Source organism: Drosophila ananassae, chromosome 3L (assembly GCF_017639315.1).
Source record: "Drosophila ananassae strain 14024-0371.13 chromosome 3L, ASM1763931v2, whole genome shotgun sequence".
Taxonomy (NCBI): domain Eukaryota; kingdom Metazoa; phylum Arthropoda; class Insecta; order Diptera; family Drosophilidae; genus Drosophila; species Drosophila ananassae.
In genome coordinates, this window is record NC_057929.1 from 2662153 (window position 1) to 2678746 (window position 16594).

Here is a 16594-nt window from a genome sequence, read left to right on the forward strand (position 1 = left end):
TGTTGTTGTTGTTGCCATGGAAGTGGCTGCTTCATTTATCAACCAGTACACTACGCTCGGCAGTCATAACATTTCGTTTCGTTAAAGGTAAGTTATTTTGTTATACGACTAAAGTTAATGCTAAAATTCTTGTTACTTCGGAGTTGGAGTTGGAGTCTCTGGTTGTGGTTTCTAGGTACATTTGATTGTTTGGTGACCCGGTTTCAGGAGCACTTCCACAGCACGATGGCCAAGTTCCCGGCAAAGAACAGGTATAGTATGTTCTGGGTTTCGTATGAGACCTCGAACCCGAATCCCTCGCCCACCACCACATGCCAATAGATTCCGAACTTTTTGTCCATCGTTTCTTTGATGACTTTGGCGGCGTGCTGGAAGGAGGAGACTGATTTGTATCAAATTCTTGATTTCTAAAAACTAGGATTTCTAATCTATCCTACCTCGTAGTTGGAAGAGTACTTTTCGCAAGCCATGATGGTCAGTTCAATGGCCTCTGTACGCATCTCCTCGTTCATATCCGAGTGCTGAAGGATTCAAGAATCTTTTACCTTTATCTAAGACTTTTAGGAAAGATAAGTAACTAACCTTCACCAGGGGATAGACGTGGACGATTTTCTTCTCGCCCTCCTTGCCTCCTTCCGGCTCATCTCCCATGTCTGCGATTCACCGACGACTGAACTCGAAGGAAGTGATATCCGAAAACCAACTGACACGAAGCCAGGATAATGTAATAAAAATTGAGTTAAATTCCTATTTACATGTGACACACAAGTCAAGGTAAACGCGGTGCTATGCTATGTGTGTGTGTGTGTGATGGTGTGTGTTTGGGAGTGTGCCTACCACTGACAGGTGAATGTTTATGAATTTTCGTTTTTTGCGCTATTTTGTCACGACAGGATTGCTATGGCAATTTCGGATTCGGATTGGATTCGCCTGCCAGCCAGCATGTCAGGAGCGAGGTTAAACTGCAACTAACTACAACGACTACTACGCCAGCTGGCTCCGTCCTGACGCCAGCTCCATTAACTGCCAACCGCAACCGGAGTCCCTTCGCCCAGGAGGGTGGACAAATGTGTATGTTGGTGTATATATGTTTGGCTCCAGTATTAATAGCTACTATGCTCGGTGTGCGCTGCGTTTGCGCCATGTCTGCATGTTAAGCCCAGTTGCCTCCGCTCCGCTTCCTGCATCCCCCGGTATTGTTGCAAACAAAAGCAATTTCCGTGCGGGTGCCACACAGCAAGACAGACGACATGGCGTCATCGTCATCATCTTGGCGGCAACCCCAATTTTTCGCCAATATTTTGCACTAGAAGTGGCCAGTTTGGGGGGTGGATTGGGTGGTCAGTTCAGAGGCATTGAAGATATTCCGGGGAAAACCCACCCGCATCCCCTGATGCACTCGAAATGTCAACAGATTGTCAGTTGGATGAGAGTGGTTTATTGCAACAATGGTATGGGGGATTAATGGTCTGTGAAATATTTTAATTGCATGAAGATTCTGTTCGCGATGGTACTCGTTGCTTTGAGTAGTTTTTATGAAGTTTATTTTCTATTAAAATCCTAAAACTATAGGCCTAATATGTCTGTTATTCTGGATCCTTCTTTATATCCCAACACTCCTTCTCCTCTTGGTCGGAGACTCCAGTCTCCAGGGATAAGCGATCAGAGAAGTCATTAAGATCTGAACCATTTGATTCCACATCTGACTCCGGTATAAATACGCAATCATCATTGACTTCCATCGAATTTTCTTGAAAAAGTTCCAACAAAATATCTTTGGTGGCGTTTACCCGATGAGTACGGGCCAATAAATCAGCAATTGGTATCTTATACCCCGACTGGTCGGAGGGTATATCATTTTCGGAACTGTCCTGGGCTATTTTAAATCTATGTATCTCGAACTGCACCTCCGACCATACTTTCTCCTTGTCAGTCCTCGTGTCTACGTAGAAGGGATAGTCGACGGAGTACAATAGCTTGTAGGATTCCTTTGGATCGAAAGTGGCGGACGTGGGCGAATGCAAAGGATCTATCAACTGCATGTCAAAAGAATCCTTGCGGACGAACATCGCTATTTGGGAGACATTGCCCACCGTTTCGAATCCTTTTGGAGCCTTGCCCACTCCCATGATAGAAAACATATAGTTGGGGTATGCCTCCACGACTCTCATGCACCAGGATTTAAACTCCTCCCGTGTCCACTCGAACTTGTGATCTGGATGCCGTAATCCGTTGGGTAGCAGTGTTTTGAATCTCTTGAAGATCACATTATAGTCGGCATTCGGGGTGCTAAAGACAGCCAATTTTGGCTGCATAAACCCGAAAATATTTGACGGAATTTTGTCCAAAACATCATCATAAACATGCTCGATTCTGCAAGTGGAGTAATGAATTAAAATAAACAAACAACTATTTAAATAACTTACAGTTCCAGGGCAACTACAGCATCAGTGTTTAACAATTGCTCAGAGGCATGCGCCACGTTGCCTTTCAGAATCTCGACATGGAGGGGTCCTAGTCGATGTCTAATATAATCCGCGACTAATGGATTAGTACTTGTCACATTTTTCATCAGCAGCTCCTCGTCGATGTCCACCTGAAAATTTAAATCCAACCGCCACCGTTAAGTGATGAAGCAAAACGGGAATAAAACATTGGCATCTTCACCAAGTATTATTGTCGGAAATAGTTGATGAACATAAAAAAGTGTTCGTGTAATAATTTTTAAAAGTTAAAAAAAATTACTCTATTTCTCTTAATTTAAAAAAATTAATTATTCAATTCTAGGCTTGTCACGAATCGGTTAGGAATGTGGAGAATAGAAACGCTTGGGATTAGAACATCGATATCGACCTATCGCATCCCAAAAACATCGATGCGTCGTGTTTTCTCCACCTCTAAGCTGTGCTCGGGAATAATGTGTAATTGTTACGAAAATAAGTCAAATGGAAGCTGAAATATAGTGGCTAGGCCGTTGTGAAAGTGCAATTAAGCACCGTCGCACCAAGTGAAAGATGTAAGCAACGAAACAAACAGAATCTGCAGTGAAAAATGTGTTTGCTTTGGAATGGGGGGAAAGAAAACTCGAAAACAAGAAGAAGAGAACCAGTAATACGTGAGAAAAATACATACTAAAAAATCAATTTGACTTTGGGACCTCGAAAACTGGTTGCACGTGAATACGCGTTATCTGTTGAAAAATTCCCGAAGAATGAAATAAAGAGTGAAGCATTTTGTTCTTTGTCTTTGGCTAACATAACCGGCCAAAAAAAATTGATTTTTTCCGACATTAGGATCTACATACATATGTTGTAGGTATATATGTCCGTCTGTTTTCCAGACATGGTGGTGCGTTCGCGTCCGTGTTTGTTTGTGCTTGTATTTGATAATCGCGTAACTAAAAATGTGCATTTTGCTGATAAAACATTTGAAGCGTCAAACAAGGTTAATAAAGCGCGGGGAGAATTCCAGAAAAAGTGTATTTTTTTGTTTGTTTTGTTGAGAGAATATTTGTTGTAATATTGTACATATACCAACACATGTTCCCTTTCCTGCTGTTTGTGTGTTCCATTCCCAATTGGACCGGCACGTTCCATTCCACCTGGTTCGCCAGCCAAACAATAACTTGAATGATATTTAAAAAAAAAAAAATACACAAAAATCGTATAAAACAATGCCACGATTGGATTTACATTTAAACAATAACCGATGTTACCCGAAAAGAGACACTTATTAATCGCAGTGCTTTTGATTAATATATATTTTTATAGAAATCCGCGAAGAGCGAGTGAAAGAGAATCAACCTTCAAAGCGGAATCGAACAAAAACATCGTTCAGTCACCATTTGAATCCAACGTACGCCGCTCCTCCATACTACTGCCTGCTTATTGAATCTCGGGACCGAATCACTGAGTCCAAGGAGGAGTCTTCGTGTTTTCGGGCTCACGAATCCCAGCCAGGAGCCCACAATGGGCAAGCGGCTCCAGCTCGAGCGCTCACCCACCGACAGGAGCATCCGAAAGCGGAAGCGGTCGGCGATCAAGGCTGCCGAGAAGCACCAGCGCGTCGACGGCCCAAACACATTTGAATTCCACGAGAATGACGACGAGGATTCTTCCTCGTCGGGCTCTGCTGCAGGTCGCGAGGGCGCCCGCATGGAGGTGGACCAGTTGGTCCCCGCAACCCTGATGCACACTCCCCAGGCTAGAAGTTTGCTGCTAACCGGCGCCAGTTTCGCCAGCGATCACAATAACTCGAGTGTGACGGAGTCACCGCGTCCGGTTTACACCCTGAGGCCGTCAGTGGTGAACGGCACCATTCTGCGGGACGTCCTCTCCAAGGCCTGGCGCTTGGGGCGACCCATAGGTGAGTGGTTTAACTGTTAAAAAGTGATTCCAATAGTCACCACAATCTTATTTCAGGCAAAGGTAATTTTGGCGAAATATTCTTGGCCTCGGACGACACAGTATGCCCGACCAGTTCCGAGAACGCCAAGTACGTCGTTAAGATTGAGCCCCATTCCAATGGACCTCTATTCGTGGAGATCCACTGTCTGATCAACACCTCGCAGGGCAAGGGTGAGTGCGACTAATCTATACGATTGAATGAACTCTAGAATCTTCATTTTAGATCCGTCGGGTGTGGAGGACAATGTTGTCAACCTGCCAGCCCAACAGCAGCCGCTTGCCCTCGCCCAGGGCCCGCCCTCTGGCATACCCAGCTACATTGCCTCTGGCACCCACTACTTCGGAGATGCTCGCTACCGTTTCATAGTGCTTCCCCGCTTCGATCGCGACCTGCACTCGCTGATCAGGAACTCGCGGATGCAGCAAAAGTCACTGCTCGTGCTCGCCATTCACATAATCGATGTGCTGGAGCACCTGCACGACAAAGGATACTGTCACAACGACATCAAGGCCCAGAACCTCATGGTGTCCAAGTGCAAGTATCTGAAGAGGCAGGCGGTGCGAGTGGGCGCAGCTGCCGATGTGAAGAACAAGGGGAATAACTTCGATGACCACTACGACGAGAAGCAGCAGACCACGGACAGTGGCAACAGTTCCGAGCAGGAGACCAACGATGATGACTTCTTTCTGAAGAGAGAACGGTTCCCTCTCAAACGGCTTGCACATATCGATCAGGAGGACGACGAGGATGAGGATTTCGATGACGGTGCCACGTCGAACAGCAACAACAGCAACAGCATGGATGTCTATCACACGCCCATAAACAAGAAGCGTCGTGGCCGCAACAACGTTCAGTTCAGTGGCTCCAATCCAGTGCGATCGTGCCGCCGCGAGAAACGAAACTCCATGTACGAGGAAATGGTCAAGTCGCATTACCTGCGCCCCACCAAGCGCATCAGCTACCGCGAAGAGTTCAACGAGGCGGGGGATCCCATTAAGGCCAGCGAGGATAATAGCGATCAGTCGGCCGAGTCTTCCGACAACGAGTCCGAGGAGTTCATTCCACCCTCCGAGCGCCGATCGACGATCAAGAGGGGAAGGCCTGCCTTGGCCTCGAGCGCCAAGAAAGGACCTGCTCCGACTCGGGCCAAGCGAAATCAGGAGAAGGTTAAGAAGGAACCGCTTGGCGGGAACAGACCGCGCGGAAGGGGCAACAAGCTGGTGGAGAATCAGCCTCCCACAGAGTACCAGTTTGTGCCGGTGGAGGAGGAGCACGTGTTCCTTATCGACTTTGGATTGGCCTCCAAGTACCAGGATCGCGGTGTCCATCGCCCCTTCATCATGGATCAGCGGCGGGCGCATGACGGCACTTTGGAGTTTACCTCGCGGGACGCCCATCTGGGTGCCCATTCGCGGCGCAGCGATCTCGAGTGCCTGGGCTATAACCTGGTTTACTGGTCCGAGGGTTGCCTGCCCTGGAAGGACGCGGCCCAGCAACAACAGCAGGAGAAGGTACATCGCGCCAAGGAGCTGTTCATGACTGATGTGCCGGAGATGCTGCGCCAGTTCTATGGCAAGCAAGTTCCTAAATACCTTGGTGAGTTCCTGCAGCAGATCGGCAAGCTGGCGTACCAGGAACGACCAAATTATGAGCGCTATCGCAACATCTTCCGCAACGAGTACCAGAATCTGGGCTTCGATCTGGACAAGATGCGCCTGAGCAGCGAGGAGATCCAGCGCACCTGCGTCTCAGTCAAAGATGAAGTGGACGCCAGCAGATGCGACATCTTCGAGTTGAACAACAAGATCACGGCGAATGTTATGCGAAATGCCGCGTTGAGCACTCCCTTCCAGGAGCATGCGCTAACCAACCGTGTCTCTCCGAAAAATCTCCGCTCCAAGTCGAGCAAGAAGACGACGAAAAAGAAGTTCTCGTGGGCGGAGGTCCTCTCCCAGGATCCCGACCAAATAGCCCGGGAACGAGCAGTCAAGGAGTTCGAGCGGGAGGAGTCCATTTGCCCGCTGCAATCCCGTCTTCCCAGACGCTATGACGGAAAGCCCACGTATGCGATACTGGCTGTCGAGCAGAGTCGACGCGACAAGGGTCTGGTCGTTCAGGAGCATATTAGGGAAGAATTGAACGAGGACGATGAGGAGGAGGATGATGAACAAAATGAAGAGGAGGAGGAACACATTGATGAACAGGAGGAGGAAGGAAAGGAAGAGGTTGAAGAGGTGAGTTTTCTTTTATTTATGGCCTGTGTTTCGTTATTAAAGTACTCTTCATTTAGGAGGAAGTGGATGGTAGCGATAATTCCAATCAGATCGCTCGGGCTGGGCGCGGCCGACCCAAGGGCAGTGGTCGCAAGAGGACCACCAGCAAGCCTGGCCAGGCACCATCACAGCCGCCGGTGAAGTGTAGCAGCAACCGTGTAGCAGCTCGGCGACTCGGCGCTGTGAGTAAGATCCGCTCCACTCCTCTGTCAGCGGTGGCCAGTAACAAACGTGGCTGTGCCACACGCAAGGAGAACACCACCACCACTACCAGCACCACACTGGCCTCAGCTACCGGCGAGCCAGCGGGCGAGAGGAAACTGAAGACGGGCGGCCGAGATAAGTCGGCGCCACAAACTGGCCGACAACCTAAGCAGCGGCAGACCCGCCGCTGCCTCTATAAGACTGAATCACAACTCGGCGAGAACGATGTGGAGAACAATGCGAACCTGCTGGAAGTGCAGAACCTTTATGGCGAATACGATGACGAGAACAACTACGGCAAGGGGCGCCACGTCCACGCGTCCAGGCATTGCCGCAAATGATTGCTAGATGACAGTAAGGAATAGGATTAGGGACCGTAAACGAAGAGAGAGCAATGGACGCATAAGAAGGATAGTTCTAGGTCAGAGAAGCGAAGGCAATGCCAAATGCAAAAGCTAAACAGAAAAAAAGGAAAACCTAAATTCGTTTCAAGTATTTTTAGTGGTAATTAAGTCAGGTCGGTGCAGGATAAGGCTGCAATCCAACAGGACAGATCCTACTTATATGCATATTATCGGCTTTACCTTGTAATTGGATTTTTGCACATTAAAGATATAAGTTTCGGTTTAGAACGTCAATATAGTAGGAAAGCGCGCTCAGCTCCATTGGGAAGATGTTGTTGAATTATTTTTTTCATTTTTGAATACCATGTAGTCCCCAGTTGTAAGAGATATTGTGTGTGTGTGTTTTTTAAACCGAGCCCCAGGAGCAGTGCCCTGTAAGTTATGATTGGCCTTGATAGCGAAATCCTTGATTATATTATATTTTAATAATTATCACCACACCACCCCCTATCCCTATGTTAGTTTGTTAGTCCCGATAGTATACACCGATGTAAGAGCCCCCGTTTTCAACAACATTTCATCAAGCAAGGTACAGCAAGGTACATACTCTCCTCAAAAAGTATTTAATATAAATTAGATAATGGTTACTTCATAAACAATGATAAAGATCTAAGTTAGGAATTACTTGTATAAACAAGCAGCGGAAATAAATAAACTAGAATTGTATTTCCTTAACAATTACCCGAACCCACGTCTTTGAAATTTGATTTTTAACTAAATACTCTCCGACACTGTGTATTCCGAAATGTTTTAATTAAAAATCAAGACTTACCATCACAATCTTTTCAATTGTTTCTATGCGTCGCATTAGTTGGAAGAAACGCATTTCAGCACATCCGAACTCCACCACTTTCTTGATCTCTGCCGACCAGCGGTTGTCCTCCAGGATCTGAATTGCGGCACAGTAGCGCTGCTCGTAAACAGGTGGGTCGAATTTAATGCCGGTCTTGGTCATAGTTGCTATTGTTTGGAAATCCCCGCAAGGGAATTTGTACGAAAACATTTTGTGCGCGTTTCTCGGGTTGCAGGGTGAATGATGTTCATCCGTCATTACATTCTAGTAAGAAGTGTTGCCAGTGTTTTTGTTTTAAGGTCTCTGGTCACATTAAACATATGATAAACTTTCAAATAAGCTTGTGAAAATATACCGTTACTCATCTGTTACTTTTCTTTTCAATACTATGTTTTAAAAAAATGTTTTTTTAAACTTTTAGTTTTGAAAACTTTTTAAAAGAAAAAAAACATATGAATAAAACTAGAATAGATTTATAAAAGATTTGAATATATAACACTTTAAACATTAAATTTTAAAATTAGGTAAAAGTATAGTAACGTTTTCAGGTTTATTTTTCCAAACCACTCGTGTTTGTGGCCCGGGAAATCACGCAACTTCCGGCATCCTTTCCGGCCAACCTTTGCTGCAGGTGTTTGGCTCCCAGTGGGAGGAGGGTTGGAGAAACCACTCCAACAACCGCACACCTGACTCGCCCGTCAGTTTGACAGACAGGACTGCAGTTGAAGCTTCTATATGTATGTGCATATATTGATATAATGACCGGATAATTCCAGCGACAGCAGCTCACACTCTGGCGTTTTAACTTTTCAAACGGCTGCCATAATTTCCATGATAATGGCTTTGCGTTTGAAATGGAAATTTACAAATCAATAAATTTTAGTGCTCCACCGTGCAGGTGGAGGTCCTGTCCTCTGTCCCTCACCCGGCCCGGCCCACCCTTAGGGGTTGCCATAATTATACACGTCGCCTGCTCTGTCGCTGCCTTTTTGTTATTGTTTGCACTGAAAGACGTTACCGGGGGCTCTCATAAAGCCGTCAAATGCCGCCCCACCAGGTGGGATGGGGGGCAGGATGGTAGAAGTCCGCACGGAAACCAAAAATCCAATAAGGCCAACTCTGTGTGTGTGTGAGAGAGTTGTGGGCTCCTGGCCTTGCGTGGCCCGCGATGTCTTCGGGTCAGGAGTTCAGTTCGCATTCGTCAACCGTTGCTTCAAGTTTAAATGAACGATGGCCAAGCTGAATCCGATGCAGCTCTCCAATCCTCGGGCGAATGTATTTCTACTGGTCAACCTTGGCTGTGAGATGCTCTACGTGATTGACCAGCGGTTGAAGGCGCAGAACATTGCTGAGGATAAGTCGGTGCAGGGTAAGAATGAAATTATAATCTTACAGAATCTCTTCAAGGGTGTCTAGCGATAATCTTGAAAAACACGTCATCATAACTTGGAGTATAGTTTTGGGGCTAATCTTATAGAATATATATGAGTTATAGATTTCAGAAATCAGTCTTATTCTGACAAGACTAATTTACAATATAGACTAATTCAAAAAAACCATTTTGATTAATATTATATTTATCTAATAAAGTCATCCACGACATAACCACCGTGATGTTAGAGCCCAAGTTTATCGACTCCCTGCTCAATGGATCCAAGCACACCAACGCCCAGCTCCTGACCGCCGAGCACTGCAAATTCATGCTGAATGACATCGCCACCTGCTCCCTGATGCGACTGGACGAGCAGTCGATGGCCAAGCTGTGGAATCTCATGACCATGGTCTACAAATGGCAGCTGTTTGTGTCCCGGCACCAACATCACCTCCTGGAGATCACTTTCCGTCACCTAGAAGCCATCAACAGGCTATATCCTGATGCCAAACGTCACATGCTGATCGACTTTACGAAGAACACCCTATTGGACTTTTGGAACGCCAGTGGGGAGGAAGCCCAGCTTTCCATCTATCAGACAAATCGAGCTTGGCTGCAATGCTTCAATACGAAAATATCACTGCTGATCCGATTGGGTTTCCAGGCAATGGATGGCAGCTTCATTCCTGATGTGGATCAGGATTACTTTGAAGATTATGTCCAGTCGGCTGGGGATAATATTTACGTAAAGAGTGCTGGACAGCAGGAGCAGCGGTCCAAACGGGAAACCAATAGCATGGACCAATTGGCGGCTCAGCTAAACATCAATCCGTCGTCCGGCGAGGATCTGCAGCCCATTAACGCCCGCCAGTTCCAGCAGCAATTCGAACAGGCATTCGGCAACGTGCTCTTTGACGGGCCGACGTCCACATCCAGCTCTACCGGATGCGAGTTTGTCCAGCTTCAGCCAACAACTCCATCGGGTGAGTGTAAGGGTGGCGGATCAATTCTAAACCAGAACCTGCTCGACTTGTACAGCAAAATGCACTAACTGATCAGTTAGAAAATGTTGTATTTCTTGTTCAGTTGTTTTTGTAAAATAATTTATAAAAACGCCATGATTTGTATAGTTCTTGTTTCTTTTTTTGTTTTTGTTTTCATCGAAGATATTGTTGTGATCAAAAAAATAAATCAACGTTAGAATTTTGAGCTTGCGACTTGTGAAATGTGTGTGGGAGGTGGGGAGTGGGGGGGTATAGGGTTTATGGTGCAGGGAAAAATAGATCCAGGGGTCGAAAATGTACAATTACAAATATAAAAAATTAGTGCATGCTGCCTATGCTACAAACTTATGGCAACAACATTAATAGTAATCAATTACTCTCCTTATTTGTGTGTTTCTTGCTTAATACGCTCTTGCTGTCAGCAAAGGAAAAGTTCGTCCGTGGTGGTGGCGGCGGTGTGTTAGTTGTGATGGTGGTCAGGGTCAAATTACATCTTCGCTTTCAAGGGCACTGCGTCCACCATGATATGCAGGGCCATCTTGAGGCACTCCTCCGCTGAGCTGATCTGCTTGCACGGATATGCATCGCCGTATTGCGTTAGGAAGTCACAGTACTTCCGGTAGTTGCTCACCGCAAACTCGTAATTATAAGCACCCAACAGCTTCAAGTCTGGGTCGTCCGTTACCAGGGGTACTGATGTCTTGTGCGACATTCGGAAAAAAGTCGGGTAGTCCAATTCGCATCCCTCGCACTTGCAGTCGAATCTGTATTGCATGGACAGGGTGTCCTGACGCTTCTGCTTGTTAAAGATGGCGAAGTGTGCGCTAAAAGGACAAAGCTGTTCATTAAAAAACAAATTCTTTCAAAGACTTCGTCCAATAGCCTACCCATAATTATCGTAGAGAGCATTGCCCGCTTTTATCGGCCGCAGAACAAAGAGGTATGCCTTAGTCCCTTCATATATTCGCAGAGTGTTTGGCGCACACGAGTGGTTGATGAGGGAGAGGAACGCATAAGCCCCAGACGAGTGCGTTTGGTCGTCCTTTGTCTCATTGACCTGCTCCACCAGATCGATTCCGAACATATTCGAGGGAGACGTCTGCAGGTGCCGGAACAGCAGATCCGTGAAGAAATTACGGCCGTCTTCGCCTCCTAAGTGGTCCTTGAGCGGCGTATATTCGATGATAAAGTGCTTCAGTATGGCACATACCACGGAACGCTGGAAGAGATCGGAGACAGAGCGTAGGTGCTGGTTGGTCACCAACCCGTGGATGGCCCGGTAGTGCTCCTGTGGCGTTAGCTGCCCATAGTCAAGGTCGAAGGCGCATTTGTTCTGGTTCTCCGGTTGTTCGCAGAAGGCCATCAGCTCTTCGATGGTCGGATAAAGGTCCAGGGCCGCAAGCGTGGTTCGTAGCGCGATGCCGTGGATCTTGTTGAACATTCGGTGCAGAAAATCAATGATCGGGCACTCAAAGCGATGAAACGTTGACATTGCCTGTTGCTTACACTCTTCCGAGCAGAACATCACGGAGCAGCAACTGTCGCAGGGGATGAGGGTCAGGTAGTTCTCCCGTTTGCAAGTGGCGCAGCGGATATACCGCATGGGCGAAAGTAATGTGGAGCAAAAAGGTTGTTCCACCGCCACCAGATCACCGACGACCAGGTCCCGATTGGTTACTATAAATCGTCCTTCGTCCCCAGACTCGCGCAGTTCCAGACAGTCGGCGATGTACGGCACCTGAGCGTGCGTTTCGAAATTCATCTTGAATTCAAAGGGAACCACGTCTGGCGGTTGCTGTTCCAGCAGTTGTTGGCAGTCCCTTTCACGTTTGTCCAGCTTGTGGCTCAGTCTTGCCGGATAGTTGGCCTTCCGGGCTAGCTCGATGTTGGCCAAGCACTCCCTATAGCGTTTCCATTCAAACAAAACCGCTGACCGGTTGGCGTAGCCTATGGACAGGTGCTCTGAATTGGGCTCGGCGTAGCAGATGCTCTTATTGTACAGCTCCAGTGCCTTAAAGGAATACAATAATTATTAATTTGATCAAATTGGAATTGAGTTCCTCTTACCTGAAAATATTTTCGGTTCTTCAGAGAGAATTGCTCGTTGCCAAGCATCCTGAACTCCACACTGCGCTTATTGCACTTGTCCTCCCGCAGCGTTACGTTCAGGAAGATCTTTTCCATGTACTTGAAGTCAATTAGCGCATGCTCCACAAAGTTAACCTTCGAATAGTTCTCCTTCAGCTCGTTGAACTTGCCGGAGATGATGCTGATCAACTTCCAGTCTTTCAGCTTCTTGACCAGATCATCGCTCACGTCGTACACGTCCATAATGAGTTCCTATTGCCCCAGTGCCAGGTGTCAGTGTAAGTTCCGACCTTGGAGATTCCACCGGACGGATCCTTCCGCGTGTCGACGCCGCCGCCTGTTTTTTTCAGCCGCAAAATCGGTTTGTTTGCCCCTCTGCCGCTGCCGCGAATTTGGTGGCTGGCTCACTTGCTTACCGGTAATTTGCGATTTCACAGACAATTTCGGTTCCGCGCAAATCCAAATATCTGCAGAGCGATTAAAATGTTATTTATATTTTCTGGCCAAATCTCCGCTAGAGTTCGAAGAGATGACACTTTTCCGAGAAATTCAACTATCGGATATGTCTACTACGATTATTATCGTAAACTATCGAATAGTAGTGTTTGAAAACGTCCAAATCCTCTTCAGTTGAAAAAATGTATTTATCCATTGATATTGAAAATGAATTGTTCATAAGACTGGTGCACATTTAAACGATTAAAAGATATCTATTTTACAGCATTAGTGACGTCTATCTCGAGACATCCGATGGGAAGATTTTGTAGACGAATCTAGAGGCAGTAAAGTGCTTTTAAATGATATCCACGGCGCACAGGGAAGATGAGCCACTTTTCAAGGAACAAGATAATTAAAATTTCTTTTTTTTTCATTTTTTTAAATTACCCGCATTTTTTATGCGCTTTCTATCCCTTCAAATGCAGCGAAAGAAAAGATTATCGATAATTTTTTCTGAGTAGTGTTCAAAAATTCAAAAATTGAACACTAGATACAATGTTGCCAATTCATCACACATTTTTTGAAAACTATTGTTATTTTTTATAAAAGTTTATCAGTTTTAAAATTGTAAATAAAAATAATCTTATAATATTTACTTATTCAAGAAATAATATAATCCATTCGAAAGTAAATTTCCGAAAAATGCTACAGCTGGCATCACTGCCCAGACATGATGAGTCAGGATTCGAATTCTTCGAGACCCTGGTAGAAATATTTATTCTGATAAGCATTCACTTTGAATTCTAAGCACTCGGCGTTCGGTTCAAGTTGAAGGCAAGAGAATATTATTTTTAGCCAGTAGGCCAGAGCTATTTTATTTTTTCGGCTGCGCCACTGCGAATAAATCAAACCGTTTCGAAACGAAAGAACAAAGCGCTGAAAGGTAAGTAAAAATAACTAACGCGTGGGTGGAGTTATGAATAAATAGTGAAGGCGTCCATCATTACAGCATGCCTATCATTCGGCTTGAGTCTTCCGACAAGGAGATCTTCGACATCGAACAAGAGATTGCCAAGTGCTCGGAGACAATTCGCACGGCGCTGGAGGACCTAGGCGATGAGAGTGATAACAGCGTCCTGCCGCTGCATAAAGTAAACTCTGTGATCCTGAAGAAGGTTCTTCACTGGGCCACCTATCATAAAGACGATCCGCAACTGACTGAGGAAGACGAAAACAAGGAGAAGCGAACCGACGACATTTCATCGTGGGATGCCGATTTCCTAAAAGTCGATCAAGGTACTCTGTTTGAGCTCATTCTGGCGGCCAATTACTTGAACATTCAGGGCCTGTTGGACGTCACCTGCAAGACTGTGGCCAATATGATCAAGGGCAAGTCCCCGCAGGAGATTCGCGACACGTTCACCATCAGCAACGACTTTTCGCCTCAGGAGGAGGAGAAGGTGCGCAAGGAAAACGAGTGGTGTGAGGAGAAGTAATGCGCTCGAAACAATAAATCGGATGACCTGATTAGAATAGTAAAACTTGTAAAAGAATTTTATAAAATGTAAAATAAACATTCATATTTGGTTTATGTACCTTTCCTATAATTCAAGAGGTTAGAAAGACCACGTAAACCATTTGAATTGCTTTCAGTAAGGTTAATTTATTTATTGTCTATGACCAAATTTACAAATATACACAATGGGGAATGGGGTCTAACAGAGGAATGTGTGCGGGATCGGGATCATCGAAGAATATCCAGAATTATTTGCAAGCACTTTGCGAAGGCGGCGGCTACTAGAGCTCCGATTTGGCCCACAATTTCAAATATTTGATTTAATGCGTCTCCGAAGTCTAGGTTGCGCAGGTATTGGAACAGGAACAGGCCGGTCACCACTATGATCACAGGCCTCACCAGCGAGAGCACGAATCGGACGGCGAACATGAGCACGTACCACGACACCACCAGAAGTATCAAGTATGCAACCAACTGGCCAAAATCAGCGGGCATGGAAACGTTCTTGGCAATGAAGTCGTGGAAAAGCGACATCGAGGGTCCATCCCTCCAGTCTCCAGGCTCAGGCGATCTTCTATGACAGTGGCTCGAATCCATAGCAGCGTTTGGGTTGACGTGGTCTCTATGTTCTGAATAGGTGAGCATAGCACTCTTTGTTTTATACACAAATTAGGGCATTCTGTGATTGGCACTAATCTTAGTAATCTAGGGAAAACGTCAACAAAGTCTATATTGTGAAATCAGCTGAGTGGGAAGTGTGACCGCATTACGAAAGCTTCCTGAGGATAATACACTGTCTCCACTGCCAAACAAAATAATTTAAATTTTAAATATTTTAAGAAACCTATCTTAAGAATACTATTTTTAAGTTGCAGATGTGTTAAATTTTTTTAATACCCGATCGTTGCATAAAATGTAGTTATTTATTTCAAAAGAGATGGATTGCAAAACTATTTTTTAAAAACAATTTCGCTAATTGTTACTTTTGTTTAATGGATTATATCTACTCACAGTTAACAGTTACTGACTTTTAATTTAATCAGTTACTTTTTGGGAACTTTTATTGAGACAAATGTTAAATGCGATTTGATTACTTCTAATTACTTTTCTTGAGTTGCCATTAAAGCCAATAATATGACTCCCTCACAAAGTAAAAGTGGCGCTAAAGTTAACCTGGCCATAAATCTTTATGGGCGACCTTTCAACTCCACTGCTGTGCATTGAACTGGCTGCAAATTTACCAAAATCCAGTGATGCCCCCAGGACCAATACCACAAAAAATAAAAAATGTAAAAAATAAACACGTAAGATAGCGAAACAAAGGCGAATTTTCTTTTCCACTTTTAAACGTACATATGTATGTATCAACACAAATTCTAAGCTGTATTCGGTTTAAGCCGATGCTTATATACGCTTTCAGTTTAAGGGAAAAAATCATTAAGTTATAAGTAAGTGTAAATTAAAATTAAGAGTGGTTAAGAATCGAACATGAACCCCATTATTATTGAAACCACCAGGCTTCTAGGGGTGTCTATTTTGTTGAATAATTATAATATGATATCTTAGGAAAGACTATAAAACAAAGGACAAAAGTAAAATATTATAACTTTAAACTCTAATATTTATCTAATCATAGCTTAGCTATTTTTACAGAGAGTATATAAAAAATGGTATTGACAGCCAACAGATACAAGGCTGTGATGCCACAGAAACCAAAAATTTTTGATAAAATGGAAACAGGCAATTTCCTTTTGCTTTGAGCTCACTTGGTTCAACGTACTGCACCCGCTGGCACAAAAAAATTCACATTTTAGTGCCTGGTGAAATGGCCCACACAACAAATAAATTGGAATAAATGGTCAGAGCTTTGATTTTTTTGAATTAAGGATGATCTGTGGGTGTGAAATGCCAGACTTAATTTAGTTCGTGCTCCAGGCACTTCAACCAAAAAATGCAGTATCATTGTTCCTGGCTGCAAGACATTATTAGCCATGCTCTTTGGCTCCGCCCTGAGCTCGGGCCATCGGTACACAAAAGTGGACAGAAAGTGCAAACAGATGTCCGAGTTTTCTGCAGTTACACTCAGGCTGGAAAC

General features: G+C 45.1%; 6 protein-coding genes across 9 annotated transcripts; 3 read left to right on the forward strand and 3 right to left on the reverse strand.

Moving 5' to 3' along the window:
* LOC6495146 (dynein axonemal light chain 4) lies at positions 1-1559 on the reverse strand. The gene is made up of 3 exons (XM_001958926.4): positions 583-1559; positions 438-521; positions 1-368 (listed from the first exon to the last, which is right to left on the reverse strand). Exons 1-3 carry the CDS (start codon positions 649-651, stop codon positions 204-206), a joined length of 318 nt encoding a protein of 105 aa, XP_001958962.1. The 5' UTR covers positions 652-1559; the 3' UTR covers positions 1-203.
* Positions 1423-8371, reverse strand: LOC6495144 (small RNA 2'-O-methyltransferase). 2 transcript variants are annotated; one of them, XM_001958927.4, is made up of 3 exons: positions 8061-8371; positions 2427-2596; positions 1423-2373 (listed from the first exon to the last, which is right to left on the reverse strand). In XM_001958927.4, the coding sequence occupies exons 1-3, from the start codon at positions 8337-8339 to the stop codon at positions 1587-1589; spliced, it is 1236 nt and encodes a 411-aa protein (XP_001958963.2). In that variant the 5' UTR covers positions 8340-8371; the 3' UTR covers positions 1423-1586. The 2 variants fall into 2 exon arrangements, with proteins under 2 accessions (XP_001958963.2, XP_032306842.1); XM_032450951.2 differs by having other exon boundaries at positions 2427-2661; positions 8061-8130.
* On the forward strand, positions 2837-7975 carry LOC6495491. 2 transcript variants are annotated; one of them, XM_032450950.2, is made up of 5 exons: positions 2837-3016; positions 3771-4365; positions 4422-4577; positions 4630-6641; positions 6701-7975. In XM_032450950.2, exons 2-5 carry the CDS (start codon positions 3969-3971, stop codon positions 7223-7225), a joined length of 3090 nt encoding a protein of 1029 aa, XP_032306841.1. In that variant the 5' UTR covers positions 2837-3016; positions 3771-3968; the 3' UTR covers positions 7226-7975. The 2 variants fall into 2 exon arrangements, with proteins under 2 accessions (XP_032306841.1, XP_001958964.1); XM_001958928.4 differs by having other exon boundaries at positions 2838-3016; positions 6698-7975.
* A 749-nt stretch (positions 8372-9120) lies between the features above and the next one.
* On the forward strand, positions 9121-10733 carry LOC6495492 (protein OSCP1). The gene is made up of 2 exons (XM_001958929.4): positions 9121-9450; positions 9672-10733. Exons 1-2 carry the CDS (start codon positions 9312-9314, stop codon positions 10502-10504), a joined length of 972 nt encoding a protein of 323 aa, XP_001958965.1. The 5' UTR covers positions 9121-9311; the 3' UTR covers positions 10505-10733.
* LOC6495143 (SET and MYND domain-containing protein 4) lies at positions 10506-13107 on the reverse strand. The gene is made up of 3 exons (XM_001958930.4): positions 12525-13107; positions 11345-12468; positions 10506-11281 (listed from the first exon to the last, which is right to left on the reverse strand). The coding sequence occupies exons 1-3, from the start codon at positions 12786-12788 to the stop codon at positions 10945-10947; spliced, it is 1725 nt and encodes a 574-aa protein (XP_001958966.1). The 5' UTR covers positions 12789-13107; the 3' UTR covers positions 10506-10944.
* Positions 13108-13524: 417 nt separating this feature from the next.
* Positions 13525-14639, forward strand: LOC6495493 (S-phase kinase-associated protein 1). Of its 2 annotated transcripts, none has more exons than XM_001958931.4 (2): positions 13525-13926; positions 13993-14639. In XM_001958931.4, exon 2 carries the CDS (start codon positions 13994-13996, stop codon positions 14477-14479), a length of 486 nt encoding a protein of 161 aa, XP_001958967.1. In that variant the 5' UTR covers positions 13525-13926; position 13993; the 3' UTR covers positions 14480-14639. The 2 variants fall into 2 exon arrangements, with proteins under 2 accessions (XP_001958967.1, XP_014763333.1); XM_014907847.3 differs by having other exon boundaries at positions 13711-13926; positions 13977-14639.
* Positions 14640-16594: the final 1955 nt, after the last annotated feature.